The 24,227-nt window shown below is 42.6% G+C and overlaps 3 protein-coding genes across 3 annotated transcripts in view; 2 read left to right on the plus strand and 1 right to left on the minus strand.

Moving 5' to 3' along the window:
• Window positions 1-3,676: 3,676 nt before the first annotated feature.
• On the minus strand, window positions 3,677-6,877 carry tmem101 (transmembrane protein 101). Its single transcript, XM_062526887.1, has 4 exons — window positions 6,729-6,877; window positions 5,922-6,102; window positions 5,599-5,745; window positions 3,677-4,964 (listed from the first exon to the last, which is right to left on the minus strand). Exons 1-4 carry the CDS (start codon window positions 6,857-6,859, stop codon window positions 4,656-4,658), a joined length of 768 nt encoding a protein of 255 aa, XP_062382871.1. The 5' UTR covers window positions 6,860-6,877; the 3' UTR covers window positions 3,677-4,655.
• Window positions 6,878-10,970: 4,093 nt separating this feature from the next.
• Window positions 10,971-12,607, plus strand: gngt2b (guanine nucleotide binding protein (G protein), gamma transducing activity polypeptide 2b). Its single transcript, XM_062526565.1, has 3 exons — window positions 10,971-11,096; window positions 11,833-11,921; window positions 12,247-12,607. Exons 2-3 carry the CDS (start codon window positions 11,838-11,840, stop codon window positions 12,370-12,372), a joined length of 210 nt encoding a protein of 69 aa, XP_062382549.1. The 5' UTR covers window positions 10,971-11,096; window positions 11,833-11,837; the 3' UTR covers window positions 12,373-12,607.
• A 7,706-nt stretch (window positions 12,608-20,313) lies between these two features.
• LOC134070540 (inactive all-trans-retinol 13,14-reductase-like) overlaps window positions 20,314-24,227 on the plus strand; it is an 8,757-nt gene continuing 4,843 nt past the window's right edge. The window contains exons 1-2 of the mRNA XM_062526924.1: window positions 20,314-20,545; window positions 22,318-22,500. Of these exons, the coding sequence (XP_062382908.1) occupies window positions 20,389-20,545; window positions 22,318-22,500 (340 nt within the window). The 5' untranslated portion in view covers window positions 20,314-20,388. The remainder of the gene's footprint in view (window positions 20,546-22,317; window positions 22,501-24,227) is intronic.

Here is a 24,227-nt window from a genome sequence, read left to right on the forward strand (position 1 = left end):
GGGGCGACCAGGACAGGTGAGGGGGACCAGGAGAGCGTGGGGGAGCAGGACAGGTGAGGGGAGAGCGTGGGGGAGCAGGACAGGTGAGGGGAGCAGGACAGGTGAGAGGTGACCAGGAGAGCGTGGGGGAGCAGGACAGCATGGGGGAGCAGGACAGCATGGGGGAGCAGGACAGGTGAGGGGGAGCAGGACAGGTGAGAGGTGACCAGGAGAGCGTGGGGGAGCAGGACAGGTGAGGGGCGACCAGGAGAGCCTGGGGGAGCAGGACAGGTGAGCAGGACAGGTGAGGGGCGTCCAGGAGAGCGTGGGGGAGCAGGACAGGTGAGGGGCGACCAGGAGAGTGTGGGGGAGCAGGACAGGTGAGGGGAGACCAGGAGAGCGTGGGGGAGCAGGACAGGTGAGCAGGACAGGTGAGGAGCGTCCAGGAGAGCGTGGGGGAGCAGGACAGGTGAGCAGGACAGGTGAGGGGCGTCCAGGAGAGCGTGGGGGAGCAGGACAGGTGAGGGGAGCGTGGGGGAGCAGGACAGGTGAGGGACTCCGTCGGTTAACGCTGGACACGAAGAAGCTGATTCTGGTTCTTCTGAGATTCTAGACTGGGTTCTGTTTTGGATGTGGACCTTATCCGGGCAGCAGTGGTTCAGTGGTTCTAATCTACAAAAGGTTCTGGGTTTGAACCCTGTTTATTTCAGGACAGGTGATGGGTTCCGTCGGTTAGAGCAACACTAATGAGTTTTTTGTACATTAAAATAATGTTTCTGGCCCCAGCTGTGGCGCAGCTGGCTGGGACACCTCCACCGTACGCCGGCGACCCAGGTTTGATTCCCGCCGCGTGGTCCTTTCTGGGTCCCACCCTTACTCGCTCTCCCGTTCACTTCCTGTCATTGGTCACTGTCCTGCACTAAAGGCATCACATAGTGTTTCCAAAATCATTTCAGAGGTTCATCGACTCGTAACAGGGTGAATGACACTTCTGCATTTGCTTCGCGACCCTCTTTCAGCTATAACCGCACTGTGTAAGTTTACCAGATCAGGTCGCAGGTCTGTAGTTCGATGGAATGAGACGTAAGAAACTACAAATTTGACTTGCTTCAGTGTCGCAATTCAACATACTTTCATGAAACCATGTCACATACTCTACCTTGTCTGTGGACATCCTTATTTGCAGGATAAACAAATAGCGTACATGCGGCAGAGGAAAAGTGCTTTAGTGTTGCTTTAACACTGGAGACGAAGAAGCTGATTCTGGACAACATGTCTGGTTCTGGTTAAGTGCAGTTCAGGGTCAGATGGTACAATAGCAAATGGACTCACTCAGGTACCAAATGGTGGCACTAAGGCAGCCAAAAAACACTACTGAATTCATCTCAACATTATCAGGACATTCAGATCTAGTCATTTGGTACCTGTGTGTACATATATACTGTATATAAAAAGGCAGAGGGCAATAAGAACAAGTGAATCAGTGAGTGCTGTTTTTAAACAGTCAAGTGGCAGTTGGTCAGGAAGTAAGTCTAGGATCAGCAAGATTAGTTGTTAGTAGTGCTAAGAGAGGAGACATTCTCTGAAGTGGTGTTTATGAAGATGGAGAGGGATTTCCCTGCTCTCGTCGGTATTGAAGTACAGTGATACACAATTGGCAGTTAATATTATGGTATCAACATTTCCTGCACACAGGGTACTCAACTACAGAGTGCAGAGAGCAAGCCCACCAGACTGTATGCTTGGCCCTGTGTCTAACTTGACCTCACATACCTTAACTCAATTCTGACAGTTTATTGTTAACAGAAGTCTCCTCCCCAAAGGTATAGGCAACTGCCACAGAAAAGCGTTGTCTGGTTATCCTTGTTAGGATTTCACAGATGTGAGGTGCAGCGGATGAGGTTTGTTTGTTTTTCTGTTTGCTGTAACCAAAGCCAGGCTGTCATGAAAGGATCATGTAAGGGGGAAACACCGTTGTGTAACAGAATTAGTTCAAGGAAATACTTTTACAATCCCAGACGGTTACAAATATCTGTTGTTGTTGTTGTTTAAAGTGACAGAAGCTTAAAAGAAAAAATGCCTGGGAAAAATGTGTTTGAATGAAACAGTTACTTTAAAAGGCGCACCTGTGACCTTATGATTTCAGATTACAATGCTATCTCAATCTGAAGATGAGAGACATTGTTTAAGCGCTATATAAATGTATTGTGCTGCTGTTGTTGTTGTTGTTGTTTTTAAATGTTCCTATGCTCTGCCTGTGTGGTCTGTCCTGATGTTTTTGTTTTATTGTTCAGGTCACATTTTCTTGTGATCTTGTGTACCAGTATACATCTGGACACAATACACAATACCAATCTTTACAAGTAAGCTACAGGAATCTTATAGTATTTTGGTACAAAATATTGGAGTAATCTTATAGGAACAGAACCACTATAGAAATCGTATAGTATTACGATAGTTGTTTCTTGTAAAGGAACATGGAGCAGATTCAAAGCGGACTGCCCTTTTGTTAGTGTTAATTTCAATGTAACAGTGTTGGATTTCTCAAAGGAAGCGCACACAGATACCTCCTCATGACGTCAACGTGGTGTTTAGGTTACAGCTAATGTTATTTAACTCTTGTCCATGCTTGAGCTTACAGCTCAGCTGTAACATACAGCGGAGCTACACACACAGCTAGCAGTAGTATCACATACTGTGTTACATTACGATGTAATGCTATGGTGACATCCTCACAAGGAATATGTAGCGCTACTACAAGCAGACATAGTGTTAACTGTCTTTGTGACTGCATCCATTTCATCCCAAAATATACTGTATATACCTTATACATTACACCAGTAGTCAGTGGGCTCTTCTAATTTGTCTTTTTATCTATCCTCCTCCCTTCCCTCCTCGGTTCCTCCGTTCCCACTGATATATAAAGAACACTGAATAGACTATCCCATTGTTGCCACCCCATCATTCTTTATCTAGATCAGTGGGAACAAGCCGGAGGACCAAGGAAGGAAGGAAGGGAGGATAGATAAAAAGAAGACGAGATGAGAAGAGCTTAGTATGTTAGTGAGGGACTCCATCTGGGGAACTCCTCCTTAATGGAGACCATAGCTGGATCCCAACCTCTCCCTTAAGCCCTGAACCCTCACACACTAAACTGACATCAGTCATAAGTGAGTGTGTAAGTGACTTTGTGAGCGTGTAAGGCTTCAAATCGCTAATAACAGCTATGCGACAGCATAAACGGAATCAGTTCCTGATTCCGTTTACCAAGGGTTTTTTTTCTTCAAGCTTCCAGCCACCCTTTTGGTAAACCATGTCCTAAAACCATGGTGTTTCATGTCACAATGCTCTGAACTGTAGGTAATACAGTAAACTCTTCACATATGGCAACTTGGGGAAAGGGCTCAGAGAGAGAGAGAGAGAGTGACCGAGCACTTTACAATTCCACAATGGGTCAGCCCTAAATAAGCCCTCATGAAGTTCGCAGGAACCCACATCAAAGTGTGTGAGTGTGTAAGGGGAGGCATTGGGATTGGGCCCAAGAGATCTCACTAGTTTCCTTAGCACCTTAGGGAGTTGAAATGCTATATGGCTGATAAGACTCCAAAAAGAGGATCTCAAGTAAAGGGTTTTAACATATATATTTAAAATAAGGGCCTACTTGGTGTGTGTATGTGAATAAATCATAAAACATGTGTTTCATACAAAAGCATTAAATCTTTTATTGCCTGTTCTCAAAGCAGTGGCAAAAGGAATGCAAAGAGCTGCACAACACCAAAAATGCAGACCTGCAGAGTTGTACTTGGATGCAACACCAAAAAGGCAGAGCTGCATGCAACCAAGACAAGGCGTCCCTAAAGTACAGCAATGTAACCTGCCTTTACAGTAAACCAAGACTTATTTATTCATAAATAAACAATTATAAAAACAATCAAGCAAATGTAAACATTAAACATTACAATGATGATATATGTTTTATATATTATAAAGAACAGATAGCTGATGGAACCATTTTTTTCTTCTTCTTTTTTTGTGGACGCTTCACATCTGAAAGATTTCAAGATGTGTAAAGGAGTGAGCTGAAGAGACGTTCTTCAGCCTGTTTGTGCTCTGGCAAGCTCTAGACAGTTCTTTCCAATGAGTTCATGATCAGGTTCAGTTCTCTCCCACCTGACCTCGAGCCTGAGACGCAGTCCTGACCCAGAGTTCAAGCACCCTTCACCTGGAGGAGGGGGAGGAGGAGGGTGAGGATGGGGGGGTCGGGAGGTCTTCCTCCCTCTACTTAAACGCCAGAGGTGGACATCCCGGGTTCAGAAAGTAAAAGTTCTGCCAAGTATTTGACCCAACCATTTAGCAGACCGACTCGTCCTAAGTAGCAGCCAGGTAGATTCAGTGGTGTAGTCTAGTCTGCTGTAGTGGGTATACTGTGATCAACCCCAAATGTTAATACGTAACCTTGCCTATTTTAAGAGGGTATACTGAGATGGCGATACTTTTTAAGTGGATGGATATACTGCGTACGTCTCTTAGACTACACCACTGGGTAGATCAGATCATTGGTGCTATCGCCTGTGTTAAGTCTACAGGTGGAAAGAATATATGGCAGGACCCGGGATGTCCGTCTCTGTTAGACGCTGCCGAACGTGCTCCTGGGCGCCTCCTCATCCTCCTCCTCCTCATCCGTCGGTGGCCAAGATCAGCACGGCGCCGAAGATGCCAACGTTCTGGCCGATCAGCTTCATCTGGTTCCAGAACTCGACGTGGCGGGTGCGGTGCCAGTAGCCGAGGTTACCGTCGATGAAGAGCACGACGAGCGGCAGCATGACGGAGAGGATCTGCGCGGCCACGCGCACGTAGACGCCCGACAGGAAGGCCAGCGCCAGCACGCCGAACACCACCACCAGCAGCTGCACCGTCAGCTCCCCGCCGGGGATGTGGTCCAGGTACACCATGCGGTCCTCCTGGCTGTGCTGCAGGGAGTACACCTGGTGGCGGGAAATGGTACTGCAGTTAGGACTGGAAATCGGAGTCCTGCTGGAGTTCAGTTACATTACATTACATTACATTACATTTGGCTGACGCTTTTTAACCAAAGCAACTTACGACATGGTAAAAGAATGTCCTTATAGAACAATAAAGACTCTATCTATCTGAACATTTTAAGCTTTTTAAAGATTTGATTTGATATGTGTTTTATACATTCCTATTTGATTTGATATGTGCTTTATATATCATAAAGAACAGATAGATGAAGCAAAGATGTGTTAAGGAGTAAGTTGAAGACCTTCTTCGGTTCAGTTAGAGACTTTCTTTTAAGGAGACATAGCACTACAAGAATCTCCCATAGAAACTTATGATGTTCGTTCGTAAAGCCATTATGGCTGTTATGGCTGTCTACACATATCCCGCCCCTTCCGTAGACAAAAGTCGACGTGTGAATACATTGTGTCAATCATGTGGTGTGTTGTGAATACATCGTGCCAATCATGTGTTGTGATCTCGCAGCTGGAGCGAGATTGGTGTCATGAAGCCTTGTGCATGCCCAGTTCTGCCGGAAATAGAGGCCCGATAATAGACGTGTGTGTTGTGGTAATGGTGTTGTAACAACAGCTAGTTTACCATGCAGATCAGGTAGATCCCCAGGAACACCTGGCCTGTGGACTGCAGTGATCGGGTCCTGGGTTTCTGTCGGTACACTTCCCCGGCTCCACTCGCCAGAACCAGGAATCCCCCAATGATGGCCAGGGCCCGGGAGTACATCCTCACCTGGGGAGAGGGGTGGTGGTGTTAGGACACACACATATGATGGTAGTAAGGTAGGTGTTGTGTGTTGTTCAGCGGGGGGGCTTTGAACATTCTAATTGAAGATTCTGTTCCACAACAAAGAATGATTCTCAAATGAGTAGTAGGTAATTTCATGAACACTGAAATATCAGACTTACCTTTAACCAGTCTCCATAGTGAACCAGTCCTCCCACGTAGGAGACGTAAGTACTCAAAGCAAGCTGAATAGCGGCAGCAAGGGCGAACCACCTACGCTTCACTCCGAACGACATGAAGCTGGCGCACAACACCGCCACACCCATGTCTATGTACAGGTACGGTACCTGGATATCGGGCTTCCTACGTACGGAAGAAACAAACTTAACGTTAGACTAACTGTAAAAAAAGCAGCGTGACAGAAAGCCAAAGGCCTACGGTGTCTAAAATAAAATACTGGAGCATCGCCGTAACGTTAAGTAGAGTGTTCTTGGTTTCTTTAGTAAGGCACATTATCAATGATCTAAACAGGAATACAGGGTGTTGCTACTGCAATACGAGTAGCCTAGTCTTGGTTAATCATACGGTTCGGAGAAGGACTGCAAAATTAAAGGGCTGCACTGCTAAACAGCAGGGCACAGCACCAGGCATATCAAGTTGATCAAAGACACATAGAACATTTGTAAAGACATAGTTCAGTATAATTGCAACCAGATGTAGCAAAGTTGGTCAAGTCAGTGTCTTTCCTGTTAAGAAACAGGCAAAATAAGAGTACGTGTATGTCTGTTCATCACATATTTATCTCATAAAGTAACGTAAGCATCTCGCCAGTCAAATTGTTTAACTTTCCAAAGACAGAAACATAACTTTTCCCCAGTAAGAAGGTAGCCTAGGCTCCGTCCATATCAGTTAATTTAGCACACTCTAGCAGTTGGCTGTCTATGAATGAAAGAAACGACTCTAGATCCTTCAGTCACTCTGCGTCTTACCTTTTCACATCGGCTCTTTCAGCAAACAGCATGAGCATGCTAAAACAATTCCAGAACCCGAACCGGGTCAGAATGAAAGCGCCGAACTGGGATAAGGTCCTCAGCAACTCTCGTCTACCCGGGGCCGCCATGTTGATTACGGGCGGAAATCGCGTTGCATTTTGGATTGGGAGTCAGGTCACGACTGGCAAAGAAGTGTGTTACCGCCACCTCGTGGTACAAATAGAAATTGCAGGCTACCACTGCCGCATTGTGAGAAGTAAAATGAAATCCCTGAATGAAACATCTTAACCGAAGCTAAACCTGGACGTGGGTGTCATGTAGGCTAGATAACTGGGCTAAATATCTGTAGCCTCTGTAGTTCACATAGATGTTTATGTTCTGTTCTTCTGTGTTACTAGGACGTTCATTCAATATGATCCATTAGGCTAATTCAGTCATCATTCTCTGTCCTTTAAGTAGGCTAGCCAATGCTATATTGTAACCAGCTTGCTACACGTTTTCACTCCTAATCAGATGGTAATTTCTGCTCAGTTTGACACAGTTATAAATATCAGCCACACAGATGGCACTTGGAGATATTTCAAGTTGATTCTAAATTGTTCTGACTTTATTCACTGTATTCCTCATGAATGATCAGCTGATAAGATGAGATTCACTCCACACTAGCCTCAAACAACAATAGTTATAGTCATACAAAATAATGAATGATTAGCCTCAGCCTAGCCTAGGTCTTGCTGCTGGAAATAGAAGCATAATGACCTGTTTATTCACAGGTTATGCCTCATGCCTCTGAAGGAAGGAATGGCTTCAAAAGTAAGGTCATCCCATTTTTCTTTGCTGCTTGGTCCATTTTCTACAGTGATAGCCTGTAATGGTAAGTACAGTTCAAGTCAAGTTTATTTGCACATTTCATACACAGAGGTCATTCAATGTGCTTTACATAAACAAAAGCAAACAGGCTAGCTCTAATAAAATAGTTTGATAGTAAAGAATAAAAAAGAAAAGATACACGGTAGCCTAATAGGCTACATCAGTGTAAAAGGGCAATCGTTTAAAAGTGTTTTAAAAGTAATAGCCTAGTTAAAAGACATAAAAAAAACACACACACACACACACACACACACACACACACACAGAATGATTACTCTGTGATAGTGATAGCCTACGAGTGACACACACACACACACACACACACACACACACACACACACACACACACACACACACACACACACACACACACACACACACACACACACAAACACGTTGGATATTCTTCAAGTACTCCCAAACTGTGAGCACACGTTTCCTTTCAGGGTCAAAATGCCCGACATGACAAGTATTTCTCCTGAGACCTGAAAGGTCTGGAAGGTGTACTTGAAGCATGTCTGGTAGGTAATTTGGTCCCGTTCCATTTAGAGATTTAAAAACAAGCAGAAGCGCTTTCAAGTCAATTCTGTGATTTACTGGAAACCAATGGTAGGGACTTGTATTGGAGCAATGCGGTCAGGTCTTTTGGTTTCCATGAGAGTCCTTGTGGGGTTGAATAATAGTGGCCCCAAGATCAACCCCTGGTGAACACCACAGGTCAAGGACATTGGCGATTCCAATGTCAACAAACAAACTTATTTCTTATACACATGATTCATAAGAACAAAGTCAAGAATATATTGATGAATAAGGCCCGTTGATTAAAGCATATTTGCTTGAAAGAAACCTGATATTCAGAAGTGCTAATTTTACTCTTAAGTGTTGGGGTAGTATGAGCCACAGACAAGGGCATTTTGAGGTTGTTGTGGTACAGGTAGGACATTTAACTGGTTTAGGCTACCCTTTAAGCTTGATGCTCCTCCTTCTTATCAGTACAGGAATATAGAATGTCATGGGCCTGCTGCTTGTTCTCAAAACAGTACCATTTATATTGCAGGGACCCTGAAAATATCAAACAACCATATTGCAATCAGAGTTAGTGATTTACAGAGTTACAGAGTCCTCTGTTTTGAACTTTGATCTTCATGGTCTTCATTGTGGGGAGGTTATGAGAGGGAGAGTTCCTCGAAAACAGTTAAGGTCTTCCTAGTAAGCTACATATCATATAGGTAGGCTATTATTGAAACACCTGTAGTAAGCGACTTTATGTTTCTCAGCCCAACTGTGTCTTGATTATTCCTTTGTAAAATGGTCAGAAGACCTTTGGAGTATTCAACAGCATTTTTTGTAACTTCATCAGTGCTCCATCAAGCTTATTTAGCTTCATCAAGCTAAATAATCGTACAAATCAAGACACCCACAAAAGTCAAGACATTCCTAAATTCATTTCTGTAGCCTACAGATGCATTCATATTGAAAAACAGTTGAGGGTTTTCCATTTTACCTAAATGTGTCAATCTCATTCTTGGCCAACCCTCACCTCTAATTATATCCATTGAGATCACTAGATTGCCTTTCTCTATGTCAGATGTGTTAGTCCAGAGATATTAGTTTCAAGACATTTGGGTCCTGGTGTCAACCCTAAATCGTTTCAATGTCAAGCCAAGTGTGCCAGGGCAGCAGACGCCAGTCTGCGTTCGTCAGTCAGCGTTTGTTTTGGTGGCGGCCATTTCACCACCATTCCTATAGTGACTTCTTGAAGTTTCTCTGAGGGACTTGGCCGCTTGTTAGTGACGTCTCCCCGATAATCCACCCCCCCCCCCCCCCCCCCAGAGGAGACTAACCCAGATCCTGCAAACCAGCTTACAGGTAAGGCAAGTGCCACAACAAGCTTCCACAGGCTTAGCCAAGGACTCACATCCACCATTTATACACACACACACACACACACACACACACACACACACTCATGTAGGTGAGCGCAGAACAGCGCAACTGATCATGAAGATATGGGTCACCACTAAAATAGTGTGAGAAAGTGAAGGCTCCCGTAACCAGACAGTCTCAGTGGAACTTCTTTAGTAGGACAAAGGCGAAGTGGTTGTCACAAACCGTGCAAAGATAGAGCCCAGTAGCCTACTTTCAGGCAGGAAGCTCCAGAGTAATGTAGGACTCTGTGAAATCATAGCCATCCATCTCTGTCTCTTTTTTGAGACCCTTTTTATTCGATGGCCCTTTTTCCTAGTGCACCCTGGGCCATGCGATGAAGAGGATGTAGTCAGGACTACGCAGTCACTGAAACACTGAAGTCACGATGCCATCTTTGATTTAGCTGGACGTGGTGAGGGAGAGGACGGGCTGGGAGGTTAAGTGATAAGATCACTTAGAGGGATTATCTCCTCCCCCCCCCCCCCCCCCGGGGCAGTGGGGGGTTCATGGTAGCGTACCAAGGGCTCCAAGCCTGTGGATGCTAGTGGAGAAAGTTCATGATAGCATGCTCTATTTAGATTGATGTTGATAAAGTTTCTATTCTATTCTATTCTATTCCATTCCATTCCATTCCATTCCATTCCATTCCATTTCTATTCTATTCTATTCTGTGCTATTCTATTCTATTCTATTCTATTCCATTCCATTCCATTCCATTCCATTCCATTCCATTCTATTCTATTCTATTCTATGAAGTTGTATGGCAAGAATGTCTTTCCAAAGCATGTAAGCATAAGCCAACTATTAGGCGTAATGTGCATACAGTCATGTAAACATGGACAAGGAACAGGAACCAGTGATAAGGATTAAGGCAAAGGAACCATTAATGAGAAACACACTAATTCACTCATTAGATTCACTTTGTATTTATTTATTAGATACACTTCTGTGTTTAAGTTTGTATTCACTCAAGACTTCGCTCACTTTCCTGGTAAGTTCTGTTCGTATGACATAATGATAGCGGTGGAATGATATCCAATAAGATGTGGCCTTCTCTGACGGTTTAATTCTGCTGATTGGTCCCGAGTGTGTCACCTGATGAGAGTCAGCATCTAGCGGAGACCTGAACTTTCTGCCCTGATTTCCTTTGGTCAAGTACACGTTGACCTCCATTCTAATAGGCCGTCATCCCATTGCCCTTCCTCTCTCCCCTACCTTTGTGTTAAGATGGTGGGGTGAGATCAGGGGGAAAAGCCAAGGGATGAGATCGTGGTGGTGGGGGTGGGGTGTGGGTTCAGTTCTCTTACTTCCTCAACTGTCTTAATTAAATCAGAGGGGATAGGACCGCTGACATCATCTCATCCCGGTCCCGTGCCGCGACGTGATTGGACGAGAGCAGCAGAAAGAGGAGAGCGGAGCGGGGAGGCAGACCAGAACGCCGGCAGACACAGGAGGAGGACGAGGAAGGGACGAGAGAGAAGGGACGCTCGCGCACGCAGCTCCCGCTCCTCTCTCCGGACACTGATCCCCACTTTTCTGACTGTTGGGAGGGACTCTGATCAACAGGTGAGCGCTGGGTGGAGGAGCAGATGGACCATGAGTCTAAAGAATGGGATCCTCCTAAATGGCTAGCTATCTTATTTATATATATATGAATATATATTTTATATTTATATATATACTGTATATATATTTTACAACATCATAAATTATTTATTCTAAAACTGTATTCTTCTAGCTGCTTCTAGCTGTTTTTATGGTGGTCCTGTGCAACGCAATTTCGTTCCACACTGCACTTCTCAAAGTGGTTGTTTGGAATGACAATAAAAAACTCTTGAATCTTGATTTGTGATTGTGATCTTGATCTTGATCTCACTTTGTTAAGTGGATGTTTTCTAAATAATAGCAACTAAGCAAACCTTTGAACTAGGATAGTGATTGCAGTTCAACTTTAATGCTTTGCAAGGTGGTAGTTCAGTCTTTTAAGAATGTTGTGGGAAATTCTGACACAAGAGATGAGTAGCCATCATCTGCTCTCAGCCGTGTTTATGTCAGAAGATGGACACGCTGTTTGCGCGCTTCAGATTCTGTGCAGATACGAGTGTATGAGGACAAGCTTATCCACTCTCTAGATTTGAGAATACACCAACTCACGGATCTGAACTGCTCCTTGTCTAGACTGATATACCAGTTATTTTGTTTGTTTGTTTACATTCTTTCTGTTCTATAGTTTAGCGGTTATGGTTTCAATGGTATATATTTTTCCTCCTCCATGACCGCCTCCCATGCTTGGCTCTTACAGGCAGGATGGCTCGGGATATGGCCGAGAAGGACATCCTGAAAATGGAGATTGACCAGTTGAAGAAGGAAGTCAGCACGCCCAGGACAGCGGTGAGCAAAGGCAGCATGATATGTTTGATCTAGTCATTTATCAGGCTCGGTCACTTCACTCTCAGTGCGCGTGTCAATTGAGGTTCAGTTTCCATTGATCATCCTGGAGATAGTCACTGAGGTGTTTAAGTAGTGGCTGAATACAAAACCCTATATATATATGTGTGTTATTTATAATACATGTATAAAGTAGAACACTGAAATGACAGAATAGTGTATGGCTATAATAAGTAAAGTATGTATTCCAATTATAAATGTATTTCTCCTCTCTCTCTCTCTCTCTCTCTCTCTCTCTCTTTCTCTCTCTCTCTCTCCCTGATCTCAGATCTCTGCTTCTGCCAAAGAGACGATCGAATGGGTGGAGGCCCAGTCTGGTGAAGATCCCCTCATGAAGGGTGTCCCTGATGACAAAAACCCGTTCAAGGAGAAGGGTGGCTGTACTATTACATAGCACAGGCCCTGTCTAGAACAGGGCGAAGTCTGTCAATATCTCTTTTTGTATTTCGGTTCCTTGGGACTAGTCAGTTTCGTCGTGGATCCTAGGGTGATTTCGGATGTCCGCTGTTCAAAACATGTACATGTGTGTGTGGTGGAGAGGCTCTGTTAGAGTTCAGTCTGATTTGTATTACTGTGTCCCACGATGTGACTGGTGTTTGTCTTTGTAAAATAAAAGCCACTTAGCTATGCAGAGGTGTCAGGATTCTGATTTCATTGTAGTGTCTGTGGGTCATGGCTCTAATCCTAGTATAATCATTCTGCATGTTTAAAATCAAGAAACAGAGGACACTTTTCCAAACATCTCCTACAATATGTGGTACTACAGTGAGATTCCACACATGCACGCACACACACACACACACACACAAAGCTGCTATAGAAAGGCCATGGATTCACCGGATTCACATACACTACCGTTAAAATCCGAACAATATTTATTTAGTCTCTTTGTAAAAGCAGTGAGTGAATGAGGCTGTGTATTGTGCAGTATATCGCAGTGTGTGAGGCGCGGAGAGCTAACTGGCTTTGGGGTTAAATAGGATTTGTGTGTCAGTGGCCCCCCCTGCGCAGGTGCTTCCTGTGGTCAAGCTCTTAAGCTCATTGCTTGGGATTCTCTCAGGTAGCATAAGTCAAGCCTTTCATCCAATTAGACCTCGTCCGCTCATTACGCTGCTGGACAACTATTCTACTATTCATGGAGAATGTGGACAGGACTAAATACCTGTGAAACAGAGAGAGAGAGAGAGAGAGAGAGAGAGAGAGAGAGAGAGAGAGAGAATGTTAAGCATTGCAGAAAATATTGTAAATTGTACCTCAAAACAACAACAACAACAACAAGAAAAACACATGAACTAGCAGTTAAACTAACAACCCCTCAATTCCAGGACCCTGTACTGTACAGTAAAACATGCCCTGCAGTCCCACACTTTGGATTCGGGGGAAACTGTGGTCCCTCCAGATCTGTATAAACATGAGCACATGATGCTTTAAAGGTAAACTCATAACACGCGTTAAGGCTGGCTTACATTGCACGATTTTGGCCTGTTTTAACAGTCGGCGACTAAATTTCCAAAATCGGGTGGAAATCTTGAGAGTTGTGCTAGAATCGCAGCGCGCTCCCGTCATCTAAATCGTTTAGTGTAAGGTGCCAATCTTAGCGGTTTTAAGTCCGTCGGAGGCAGTCTTTCTCTAGTTTTGGCGTTACGACAATATCAAACATGTTTGATATTATCGGAAGTCTTTTCAGTCGTGGCTCATGCAAATAGTGACGTGAACATTAAAAACCAATAGTAACCTCTCGCGAACACGAAAACAGGAAGGGGCAAAATAGGCAACAGCTGTAGCCTATATGATTATTTGTTATTTCATTTCTTATAATTTATTAGTCGGCTATTCTACGAGACAGAACAACTCTATATCTGTTAGTGATGTCACACATCAAACAATGCTGCAGAAACGCGAAAAAAATACATTGATATGAGTAGGCTATCATGTGATTTCCTGTTAATGATGACGTGTAGCCTATTGCACGATGGAAATAATTTGAAGGAATCTAGCAGCAGTCTTGTAAATAGTGACCCACAGTCTTTGCAAAATCCTAATCTGAGACTGGCCTGTGACTAGACTGTGACTAAAAACTCAATGAATTGTCTTTAGATGTGAGAGGGTCTGAGACAGTAGTCTTTCAAAAATCTTTTCCAAATCTTTGCAAAGTCTGTCAATGTAAGGTAGGCTTTAGGCAGATGACGTGAAGTCAGTCTGCGCCTCTGACCCAGTGACTAACCAGCTCTGGGTAATCCCACAGAGGGATAGAGGCACCACAGGATAGAGGCCTGTTTATCGGGACGTTGTGGTGCCTCCTCATACAGCGTGTGATTTACGGGGCTTTTCCACGACATGCTATCAGCTCCACTCCACTCCACTCCACTCGACTCTACTCGCTTCTTTTGGTTTTCCATTAGCAAAAAAACTGGTACCTGGTACCTGGTATTATTTTTGGTATCACCTCCGTTGGGGTTCCAAGCGAGCTGAGCCGGTACCAAAAGGTGACGTCAGTGACATCACAGTTGTTTTCTTCAGCATTGCTATGGCTATCGGCTATCTTATAGGTGTACTTTGTTGCAGTACAGTGGAAAATGAGTGATTAGTGATTTATTTGGTCACGTGCAGTACGTGTAATGCACATGGTTGGGACCGGCGCTACCGAGAGGTGCCTCACCTATTGCCACAGAATGGAGGCCAGAGGTCAGAGGTCAAGGACTAGCCAGCTGGCCATGTAGGAGAAGCCCTGCACACATCGTGAGCTTAGAATTATAAGGTTCTATCTCCGTTTAGGGTAGTTCTGAGATATTGAGCATCAAAGTTTTACATAGCTAGCAAAACTGTTATGTAGTACCTTTTTATTTTGCTAATAATTAACAAAAAATATATTTTTTTACAAAAATAACACCACACAGGCATTAATAAGCACCTAATGGATCAGATGATGTCAAAAACTCAATTTCGACCAAAATGGAGATAGAACCTTATAATTCTCAGCTCACGACATGTTAATGCTGGACTTGTCCTGTGCATTTTGTACGTCTTGGTCTCAGCAGTGTGGTTTGTGATATTTTATGTTCTGGAAGTTCATTTTCGTCATGGTTTGGGGTTTGTATGGGTTAGTACTGTATGAGCACATGACACTGTGTCATGACACACAAACCCTTACCCTAACCTCTAACTCTAATCCTATAACTCTATAACTCTATCTTGTCATGGCAAAAGCCAAATGACACTTAATGACAGAAGCGTTATGTCATAAATATTTACGACTTGTTTATAATGTTTCTGATACGTTCCTGATTGTGTCACGCCACTCTGTGCATACCTTCAAGTAAAGTGGAACTGTTCATTTTGCCGTGTGTCTGTTCCCTGTCTCTTGTCTCCGCCCCTTACCGGAGTCTTGTTATGCCTATAAGCAAGCTCACCTGTGCCTTGTCACGTTCGCCCTATCATCTGTGTTCTTTAACTACATCGCTCCGTGCTCACCTGTCTTCTTGCCCTTGTCCAATGGTTTGTGTTTCCTGATTAGTTTGCTGTGTATTCAAGATCTTGTGTGTGCCTTGCTCTTTTGCTCTTTTGCTTCGTCATTGTGCTTTATCACTTTGTTTGCCCCGTTCCTGTGTATTCCTCATGGCAAACAAGCTTATCCTGTACTAGTTGTTCTGCATTTGGGTCCAAGCCTGTGACAATTTTGTAGATATTTGACAAAGTCTTTCTTTTTACTTTCTACAATTCTACAAGTTCACAATATTATACATATCTATTAAAATACGTTAATCTTGAAATAAAAAAAGCAATCAGCAAATAATCAGTTCATAAGTCATGCAAACAAACAAATGGAAAAAAGTCCATTGATTCAAAACAGTAAAGAAAACAAACCTGGTCTTTGTTCCAACTTGCATACTTCTGTACTTAGGCTACAATAGCTAATAGTGTACAAGTGCATTGCAAGTACAGAAGTATGTGAATTGGAACACTGTGTGTTATTGAAAACACTTTTTTTAATTATTTATTTAGTTTTTTATTAGGGACCATGTACAATTTTAAACGTAAATGTTGCCATTTCATGTATTGTACCCGAGTTAGCCTAGGGCTAATTTACATCTGCACGTCCCTGGCATCTGTCCATAGCCATAAACTAGAAGCCTTGGACACATCTGTGGGCAAAAGAATGTCAACGGTGTCAACGAAAACTGAAGAACGCAATTCAACACAACTTAAGCCTACCTTACACTGACAAGATTTGGGAAAGATTCTTGAAAGATTGTAGTCTTTTAACTAATGCCCCTCATTCAGACTTTACTCAAAAGACTACAGTCTTTCAAGAATCTTTCCCAAATCTTGTCAATGTAAGGTAGGCTTTACTTTCACATTTCTCTTGAACATCAGATGAAGAAAAATAATTAAACTCATGTTTAGAAGTGATATGAACTTTTCCTAGGTATATTTGTTCATTCAACATTGAATTCTGATTTCATTTTACAATCTGCAAGTTCTGTTTTTTTTACAGTGCACTATAGGCTCAAGTGTCTCAGCGGACTCTGATGCAACAAGTAATGTAGGCTATCCTGAAATGACTGCCTCATTTAAGCTCTACGGTCCACGCTGTTTGGCATCCATCACCGGCATATTATCTCAACTCTGTAATGACACTGCGATAAACAATTAAGATAAATGTGTATAAGGTCTGAGTGTGTGTTTGCATGTCATTCTTATCTTAATTGTGTTATCAGATAACGATAAGACGCACAGCAAATTAAGAGTTATGACAGTTATGGAATTTTGAGTTCCAGTGCGGTTGCTATGCTTCTGTAGAGTACATAAAGACGTGAACCCATTATGTGAGAACATATGTAACATTTTGAAATTACGTAAGAATTACCTTTGGCTAATAACAGTTATATATTTTAAAGCCGGCATTTCTCAATGCACCTGCTCTAATGTTTTTTTTTTTTTTTCAAAAACAGTGAGTAACTGGCCTTGTAAGTTGCCATTGATGACATTAATAATATGTAATTATGAGTGCCACACTACCAAAGCGGTGGCTATAACTTCAGTCAGTTTTTTTTTTTCTTCCGGATTTTTTTCCATTAATGATTCCTGGAACACTGAAAGATGGGCCTGCATGAGACTTGTAGCCCTACAAGGGTGACGGAACTACTGTATTGTTTTTTGTTTTGATCCGTCGCTCTCCCACTACACCGGGCCTCCACACGGTCTTCAGTGAATATCTCGAGAACCTTTGGGGCCTATAGGCTGACCAACTTCTTATTTTGGTCTCAAGGGGCCATGTCAACCAATCTCATATCTACTCTTTTGAGGTGTAGCGCCACACACACACACACACACACACACACACTCACACGCACAGTTGCACACACACATTTGCACATATAAACACATACACACAGACATATTTACACACCGGGGCGCGCGCGCACACACACACACACACACACACACACACACACACACAAACCTAAATAAACCCACACACACAAACATAAATACATAATCTTCCTTGGGTCATGTCCGACCTTCCCTGAAAATTTCATCGAAATCCATCCATCACTTTTAGAGTTATCTTGCTAACAAACAGACAGACAGACAGACAAACGCCGGTCCCCGATGAAAACATATACCTCCTTGGCGGAGGTAAACAAACAAACAAAACACTGGATTAAAATAAGAAATAAACACAGGGATGATGCCCACACATAATGCCTACCTCTGAGATCTTTTGGAATGACCTATCGCTACAGAGGAAACAGTCTCAACCATGTGCTGATACAAATCAATTAATGCAAATGCACAATATTTGAGATAGCACAGCAAACAGGAAAAACACATTACTAAGAGACATTCTTGTGAATTAGTAATAATAATGCCCAACCAAACCTCATTCAGGAAGAAAACCACCTATAAAACAGTTTAAACACCCCTGCTCCTATGAGCTCTTCTCACACCAAAGCGTGAAAAGAGCGTGCAAAAGCTCTCAGTGCCCGGCACACACACACGCGCGCACACACACACACACACACACGCACTTTCCCTTTTTGGCTGATTTGTTGCCTGTCTTCAATCAATGTGGGTTTGTGATAATGTGTCCGTGCAGATGGAGAGACTCAGGTCGAGAAATGCCAAGTAGAAGAATACTTCTTTTTTTTTTTATTAAGCTACCGGTAGGTTAGACATGACATAATAAACAAAAGAAAACACTGATCAAACGAAAAACAAAAACATGGGACAATGCCCAATAGCTAGGCCCTTCACGCACAATACATGACACAATGTACCCTCTCACGACAGAGGCCATCCTTGACTGAAACGCTCCATACCATTATATGCATTGGCGCCAACCAAACAGAACAAACAATCAATCAGCACAATCCTCTTAGGCTACACACTATATGCGCACAACACATTACTTTATAACATTCATGTGCAATCATCAAGACTTTACTACAGTCCCCCAAAATAACAAATAAAACAAAACAACTGAAACACCCCTGTCTCTATGAGCGCTTCCCTTATGGGAGCGCGCCCCATCCCTTTAAATGGGTCTCACCTCCGACATTCTTGATGCACCCCAACACCCCGGAAGACAGGTAGCCATCAGGTAAGGTGAATACACAATACACAATACACCATACACAGACAAACATTGGCAAAGTCACCGCGGTTTCACTTAAGATATAAATTGTGCGCGCACGAAACCCGCCACAACTGTCCCGACATTATGCCTTGCATCCCCCGCTACTGAAATAAAGCCATGTTTAGCGCACGGCCTATTCACTATTCCTTGTAGTATATATACATACAAAGGCACAATACATAGTTATTCTTTACTTTTCAACATATGCATTTCAACATTTCTTTTCTTTATCTCCTGTATGTGTGTACTGTATGTAATGTCTGTTCAAGCGCAAACTCCGTACCCATTGTTCTTACTGGCGGGAATGCGCCCGCTTGCGTGACAGACGCGGTGCGCTCTGTCACAGGGTTGAAGACATCATTCTTGTTTCATAGCCAACCACTTTGTATGGCTGTCTTCATACTGGATATTCAAGGGTTTCATGAGGTCCCTTTCCAGGCGTATCAATCAAGCACCATGCAGTCTGCGTTCTTAATATATGTGCTTGATTTCATACAACTGTGGAAAGGGACCTGACCTGATGAAACCCATCAATAGACCCAACTGCATACACAAACGTGTTCCTAAGGCATTTCCGGCGGCACAGAAAGCAACATCGAGCTAAAGTGCCGGCGTGGTTTTGGAGCGTTTCAACTGGAAACAGACTTGGAACAGACGAGCCATGCGGCTTTGCGCGACGTGGTGGCGTTATCCAGGCTATAGGGACAGACTGAAAGGGTCTATACAATCTGAACCTGCTTAGTTAGTTGTCAGTTAAGGACTCATTAAATGCATTCCCTTCGCGTCGTCTTCTGGCTCCTACACTCCTCCCTACCACACTATGACAAAGATGAGAATTTAGCTCAAGAGTTTACTCATTTACAACTATTTACAACTCTTACATCATGATGGGGTAGGTAGGTCCAGATTAGCAGGCCTGCACCATAGGGCCAATGTTCACATTCTGTTTTGTTCTAGCCTTCCTGTCAGCAGTTTTTTTCCCCCTTTTCAGACGTGTGTGTGGATTCAGACAGTCTACAGATAGCCAGTGTATAGGAGTATAGGTTATCATATGTAGTGCCTGGTTGAGACATTATAAGAGACATTATAAAACAGGATCAGATGCAGACAAATGATACAATACTTAGGCTACTAGGAGATGTTGATGTGATCACAGGCGATGATCGTTGTCAAGTCTCTTATCTTTATGGCCAGTTATTCCTCAGATGTTTTGAGAGGATGTCTTCTGTTTAGAGTAGAAGTGACTGTATGAGTAATTTATTTTAATTGGTCAGATTATGGTTACAAAAAGTGCACAGGCCACTCCCATATTGCCATATAAGCGTGAGGAGAAGCCCTCCTGTGACAGTCTGTCTCTCGGACACTGAAACCCTTTTATCCTTAAACCCTGTTATGCTCTCTCTACCTCCTTGCTTCATTTCTTAATTTCTTCCAATCTTAATTATATGTTTTAATATAACTTCTTTCTGTATTTTTTTGTCTGTGCATGTGTGTATCAGTTCTTTGTCTTGGACAGTGAAACACTTTGTTATCCTCCTCTGGTATTCTCTCTCTATACCTCCTTGCTTAATTTCCTCTTTCAAAAATCTCATTGTTTTGGTACAGTCTTAATTATATGTTTTGATATTACTTCTTTCTGTATTTTTTTTGTTTTGTTTTTGGTCTTTGCAAGTGTGTATCGGTTCTTGCTCTCTGCGTATAAGTGCCTGCTGCTTGCATATCACTTGTCTGCTGTGTGGGTCTCTGAACCAGAGACTTGCCTCTCTCAACATGTGGCTGCTGCTGGTTCTGGTGTGGTTCTTGGGCCTGGCCGGGGGAACCTACTGGTTCCTGTTTGGGACGCGCAGCCCGTTCTCTCTGGAGTCGGTGAGGCCCAAAGAACCACTAGAACTGGACCAGAGGAAGAGGGATAAGGTGCTGAAGAAAGGTGAGTGGCCCTATCCATCCTCACACATAACATATTAACGTATATTTTATATATTGTATACTGGTGTATCTTATTCTTTTTATATTATTTTATACTGGTGTATCTAATTATTTTTCTCCGTAATTTGTCTCAAAAAATAAAACTTTCATATATTCTATTTTATTTATTTTTTTAAAATCTTGATAATTGATTAGAATCTGGATAATGGCTCACAGCTCCTGGGTATCAAAAATCCAGTATCTCAAAATGTTAGAAAAAATAATTTATAACAAATGTGTCAACCTGAGAAGAGGTCTAATCAGCTAATTTTCTGAAATGCACCTGTCTGTGTTTATATTCATGATATGCACTAATAAAGTGTTTACACACTTTATGATATGCACTAATAAAGTGTTTAACTACTAATTACAATCAATACAGTCATTTTTATTTATTTCTTTTGAAGTGTATTTTTGTAGTATTTTTTTTATATATATAATGAAATCTGTCAAAGGCACAAGCTTTAAAGGCTAGTCAAGGCACTGCACCGAAACACGTCTGTGCAATAAATGAATTCAAAGTATTCTCCCGTCCGAACATCCATAATACCATGAGGTGAGGTGAGGGCTAGTCTGTCAGCCCTCAGTGACCCTAACTGTAATTAAAGCCACACCATGGAAGAATTTATAAAAATGCCCCATGGCGCCATGACACCATTTAGAGACGGTGCTCAGATTCCTGAAAAAGGACTAAATTGATCATTATCCTGCCCGACTAACAATAACATCATCAGTGTTTCAGTTTCCACCGTGCACATCACGCGCTCTACGCAGGGCAGTATTGCCGGAGGGGACACACCAACGTTTGAAGAGTTCTTTTCCACCATTTTAATGAATTTTCATAAATCATTTTTTTTTTTTTTTCATTTTATTTTGTTTTCCAAGTAATTTCAGTGGAACTGTATTGGGTCATGTTTAGTTGATTTATCTTTACTCAATTAAAGCAAAACAACTGCTTTTTTTTAATTGTTTTACCTGAAATACACAATTAAACAGCATTACTTTTTAATGTTTTAAAAAATGGATTTATAGTGTTATAGTGTCTCTCTCCTGCTTCAGATTTAGCCTCAGCATTTCAATTTCAATTTCAATTTAATTTCACTTATAGAGCGCCAAAACATTACACATGTCTCATGGCGCTTTACAGAGTGTTAAACATTCAAAGAGAGCCCATGAGTAACAGGGGCAAGGAAAAACTCTCTAGAATTGGAGATACATATAGGAAGAAACCTCAGACAGATCCACGACTCAAGGGCCCAACCCATCTGCCTAGGGTCAGTTACAGTAGAGTAAAGTCATTTGTAGTAGCAGAAGGTTCAACTAGTCCAGTGTAGGGAATAGTCCATTAGTAATCTTTACCTTACATTACATCACATTTGGCTGACGCATTTTTACCCAAAGCGTCTAATAACAGGGTAAACAGTTTAAAGGGACACTTCACCGATTAGCATTAAGCTTTGCATCTTTAGAAAACCAGTCATGTTTTTGAATGGTCCTGCATCATTCCCTCAGTTTGCCTTGAGATGGGAGAAATACAGATTTCAATGTTGGACTTCCTGCTTTCAATGATGTAAAAATCATCATTTTACATCATTGAAAGCAGGAAGTCCTATTCATGGGTTTCATTGAAATCCGTATTTCTCCTGATTCTCTCTTCCTCCACTGATTTGTCTTTGTGTGATGATTGGTCGTTTCAAAGTGTCTCTCTCCCCTGTCGCCTCCTCCTCTGTGTAGGTTTCACTAGGGAGAGAATCCCCGAGAACCTGGACGCCGTCGTCATCGGCAGCGGTCTCGGAGGCCTGAGCGCCGCCGCGTTGCTAGCCAAACAAGGAAAGAAGGTTCTGTTGCTGGAGCAACACGACCAGGCCGGTGGATGCTGCCACACCTTCACAGAGAAAGGCTTTGAATTCGATGTTGGTGAGTTCAACAAGCCCCTTCTTCACGAGGGCTGCTGACATAATGTAGCTTTTGCTTGTTTTGGTAGTAGTGGTTAAGGAGCTGGGCTACTGTGCAGTAGCATGAAAGTTGCCGGTTCAATTCCCGGCTTCTACCGTTGTGCCCTTGAGCAAGGCACTTAACCCCAAGTGCCTCCAGGGACAATGTAGCCTAATCCCTTGTAATATGATTGACATTTGTAAGTCACTTTGGATGAAAAAAAAGTGTCTGCTAAATGTTATGTAAAATGTAATGCTTGCTTTGCTGACAGCATATTCGGGGAAAGGTCACAGCCAGCACTGTCAGGGAACCTCATAGAATATGATTCCAACATTACAACATTTGGTTGATGGCCAATCAGTTGTTTTTTGTAAAAGGTTTGGAAAACATTGAAGGCTAAGGGGTTGCTATTGCTGTTGATAATCATAAACATTTTAAGGACTGAGCATTCTGATATTAAATATCTTGATAACCAGCTTTAGCCAGAGAAGCTAAACAGCCAACAGCACTAGAGGGGAAAGAATCCAGTAATGTGGCCTCCTTAGCCAATCTGCTGCCCTGCTGCCACCTGCTGGCCATCTTTGGGTACTAAAACAATTATTCTACAGTTTTTTTCTTTTTTCAGCTGTTTGAACACAATTAAATCTTAATCAAAACCAAATTAAATCAAACTTGTCGAAACATATAACTCAAACACCATTTCCCTACAACAAATCTGCAAAACCGTACACTAATTCTCAGCGTATGACCCAGTTTCCAATTTCGTAGAATTTTTTTTTGCAAAATCACTGCCTTAGTATAGACCCTTTCAATCTGACCCGAGAAGATTTCTGGTTGGAATGTTCCGAAGCAAATTTGCTGGAAGTTCATGCAAGGTTCACCCAGCCTACTGATGCAATGCAGACAGCCTTTGAAATGAAAATGAGGCAGACTTCAGCATAATGTGCTGGACTTTATGTAAAACTTATGTATCTCTTTTTTTTATATGTGTTTGTCCCCAGTTACCATTAGCTTAATGTTATTTTTTGTGCCCATGCTTTAAAGGCCAGTCAAGACAATACACCAAAACGTCTGCACAATAATAATAATAATAATAGTAATAATAATAATAAAAAAGCAAAGTGTGTCCCTTCCGAACATCCGTAATACCATGAGGTGAGGTGAGGGCTAGTCTGTCGGCCCTCAGTGACCATAACTGTAATTAAATTGACACTGATGCAAAATGCCCCTTGACGTCAGTATCCAACACCATTTAGAGACGGTGCTCAGATTCTTAAAACTGGACTAAATGGATCATTATCCTGCCCGATGTCATGCGCCGTACGGGGTAACGCCGGAGGGGGCCTCACCAAATCTTTCCAAATAAAACCGGATGCGGTGGAGCCACTCCTAGCACATCAAAGCAGAGGCTAGCCAGCGTGCAATAGCCGTGAGAGATTGATTTACAGAGGTGGGACAAGGCCACTGTTTGGCAAGTCACAAGTGAGTCTCAAGTCTTAATGCTGAAGTCTGAGTCAAGTACTGAGGCAAGACAGATGTCCCGGGCAAGTACAAGTCAAGTCTTATCAAGGCCAAGTCAAGTCCAAGTTCATATATACAGTATATATATATATATATATATATATGTATATATATATTTTATCATATATCAAATCAGGTCAAGTCAAATTTCTATTGCACGTTTACAGACGACTGAGCCGCACCAAAGT

The sequence above is a fragment of the Sardina pilchardus genome, chromosome 22 (genome assembly GCF_963854185.1).
Source record: "Sardina pilchardus chromosome 22, fSarPil1.1, whole genome shotgun sequence".
Lineage (NCBI taxonomy): Eukaryota > Metazoa > Chordata > Actinopteri > Clupeiformes > Clupeidae > Sardina > Sardina pilchardus.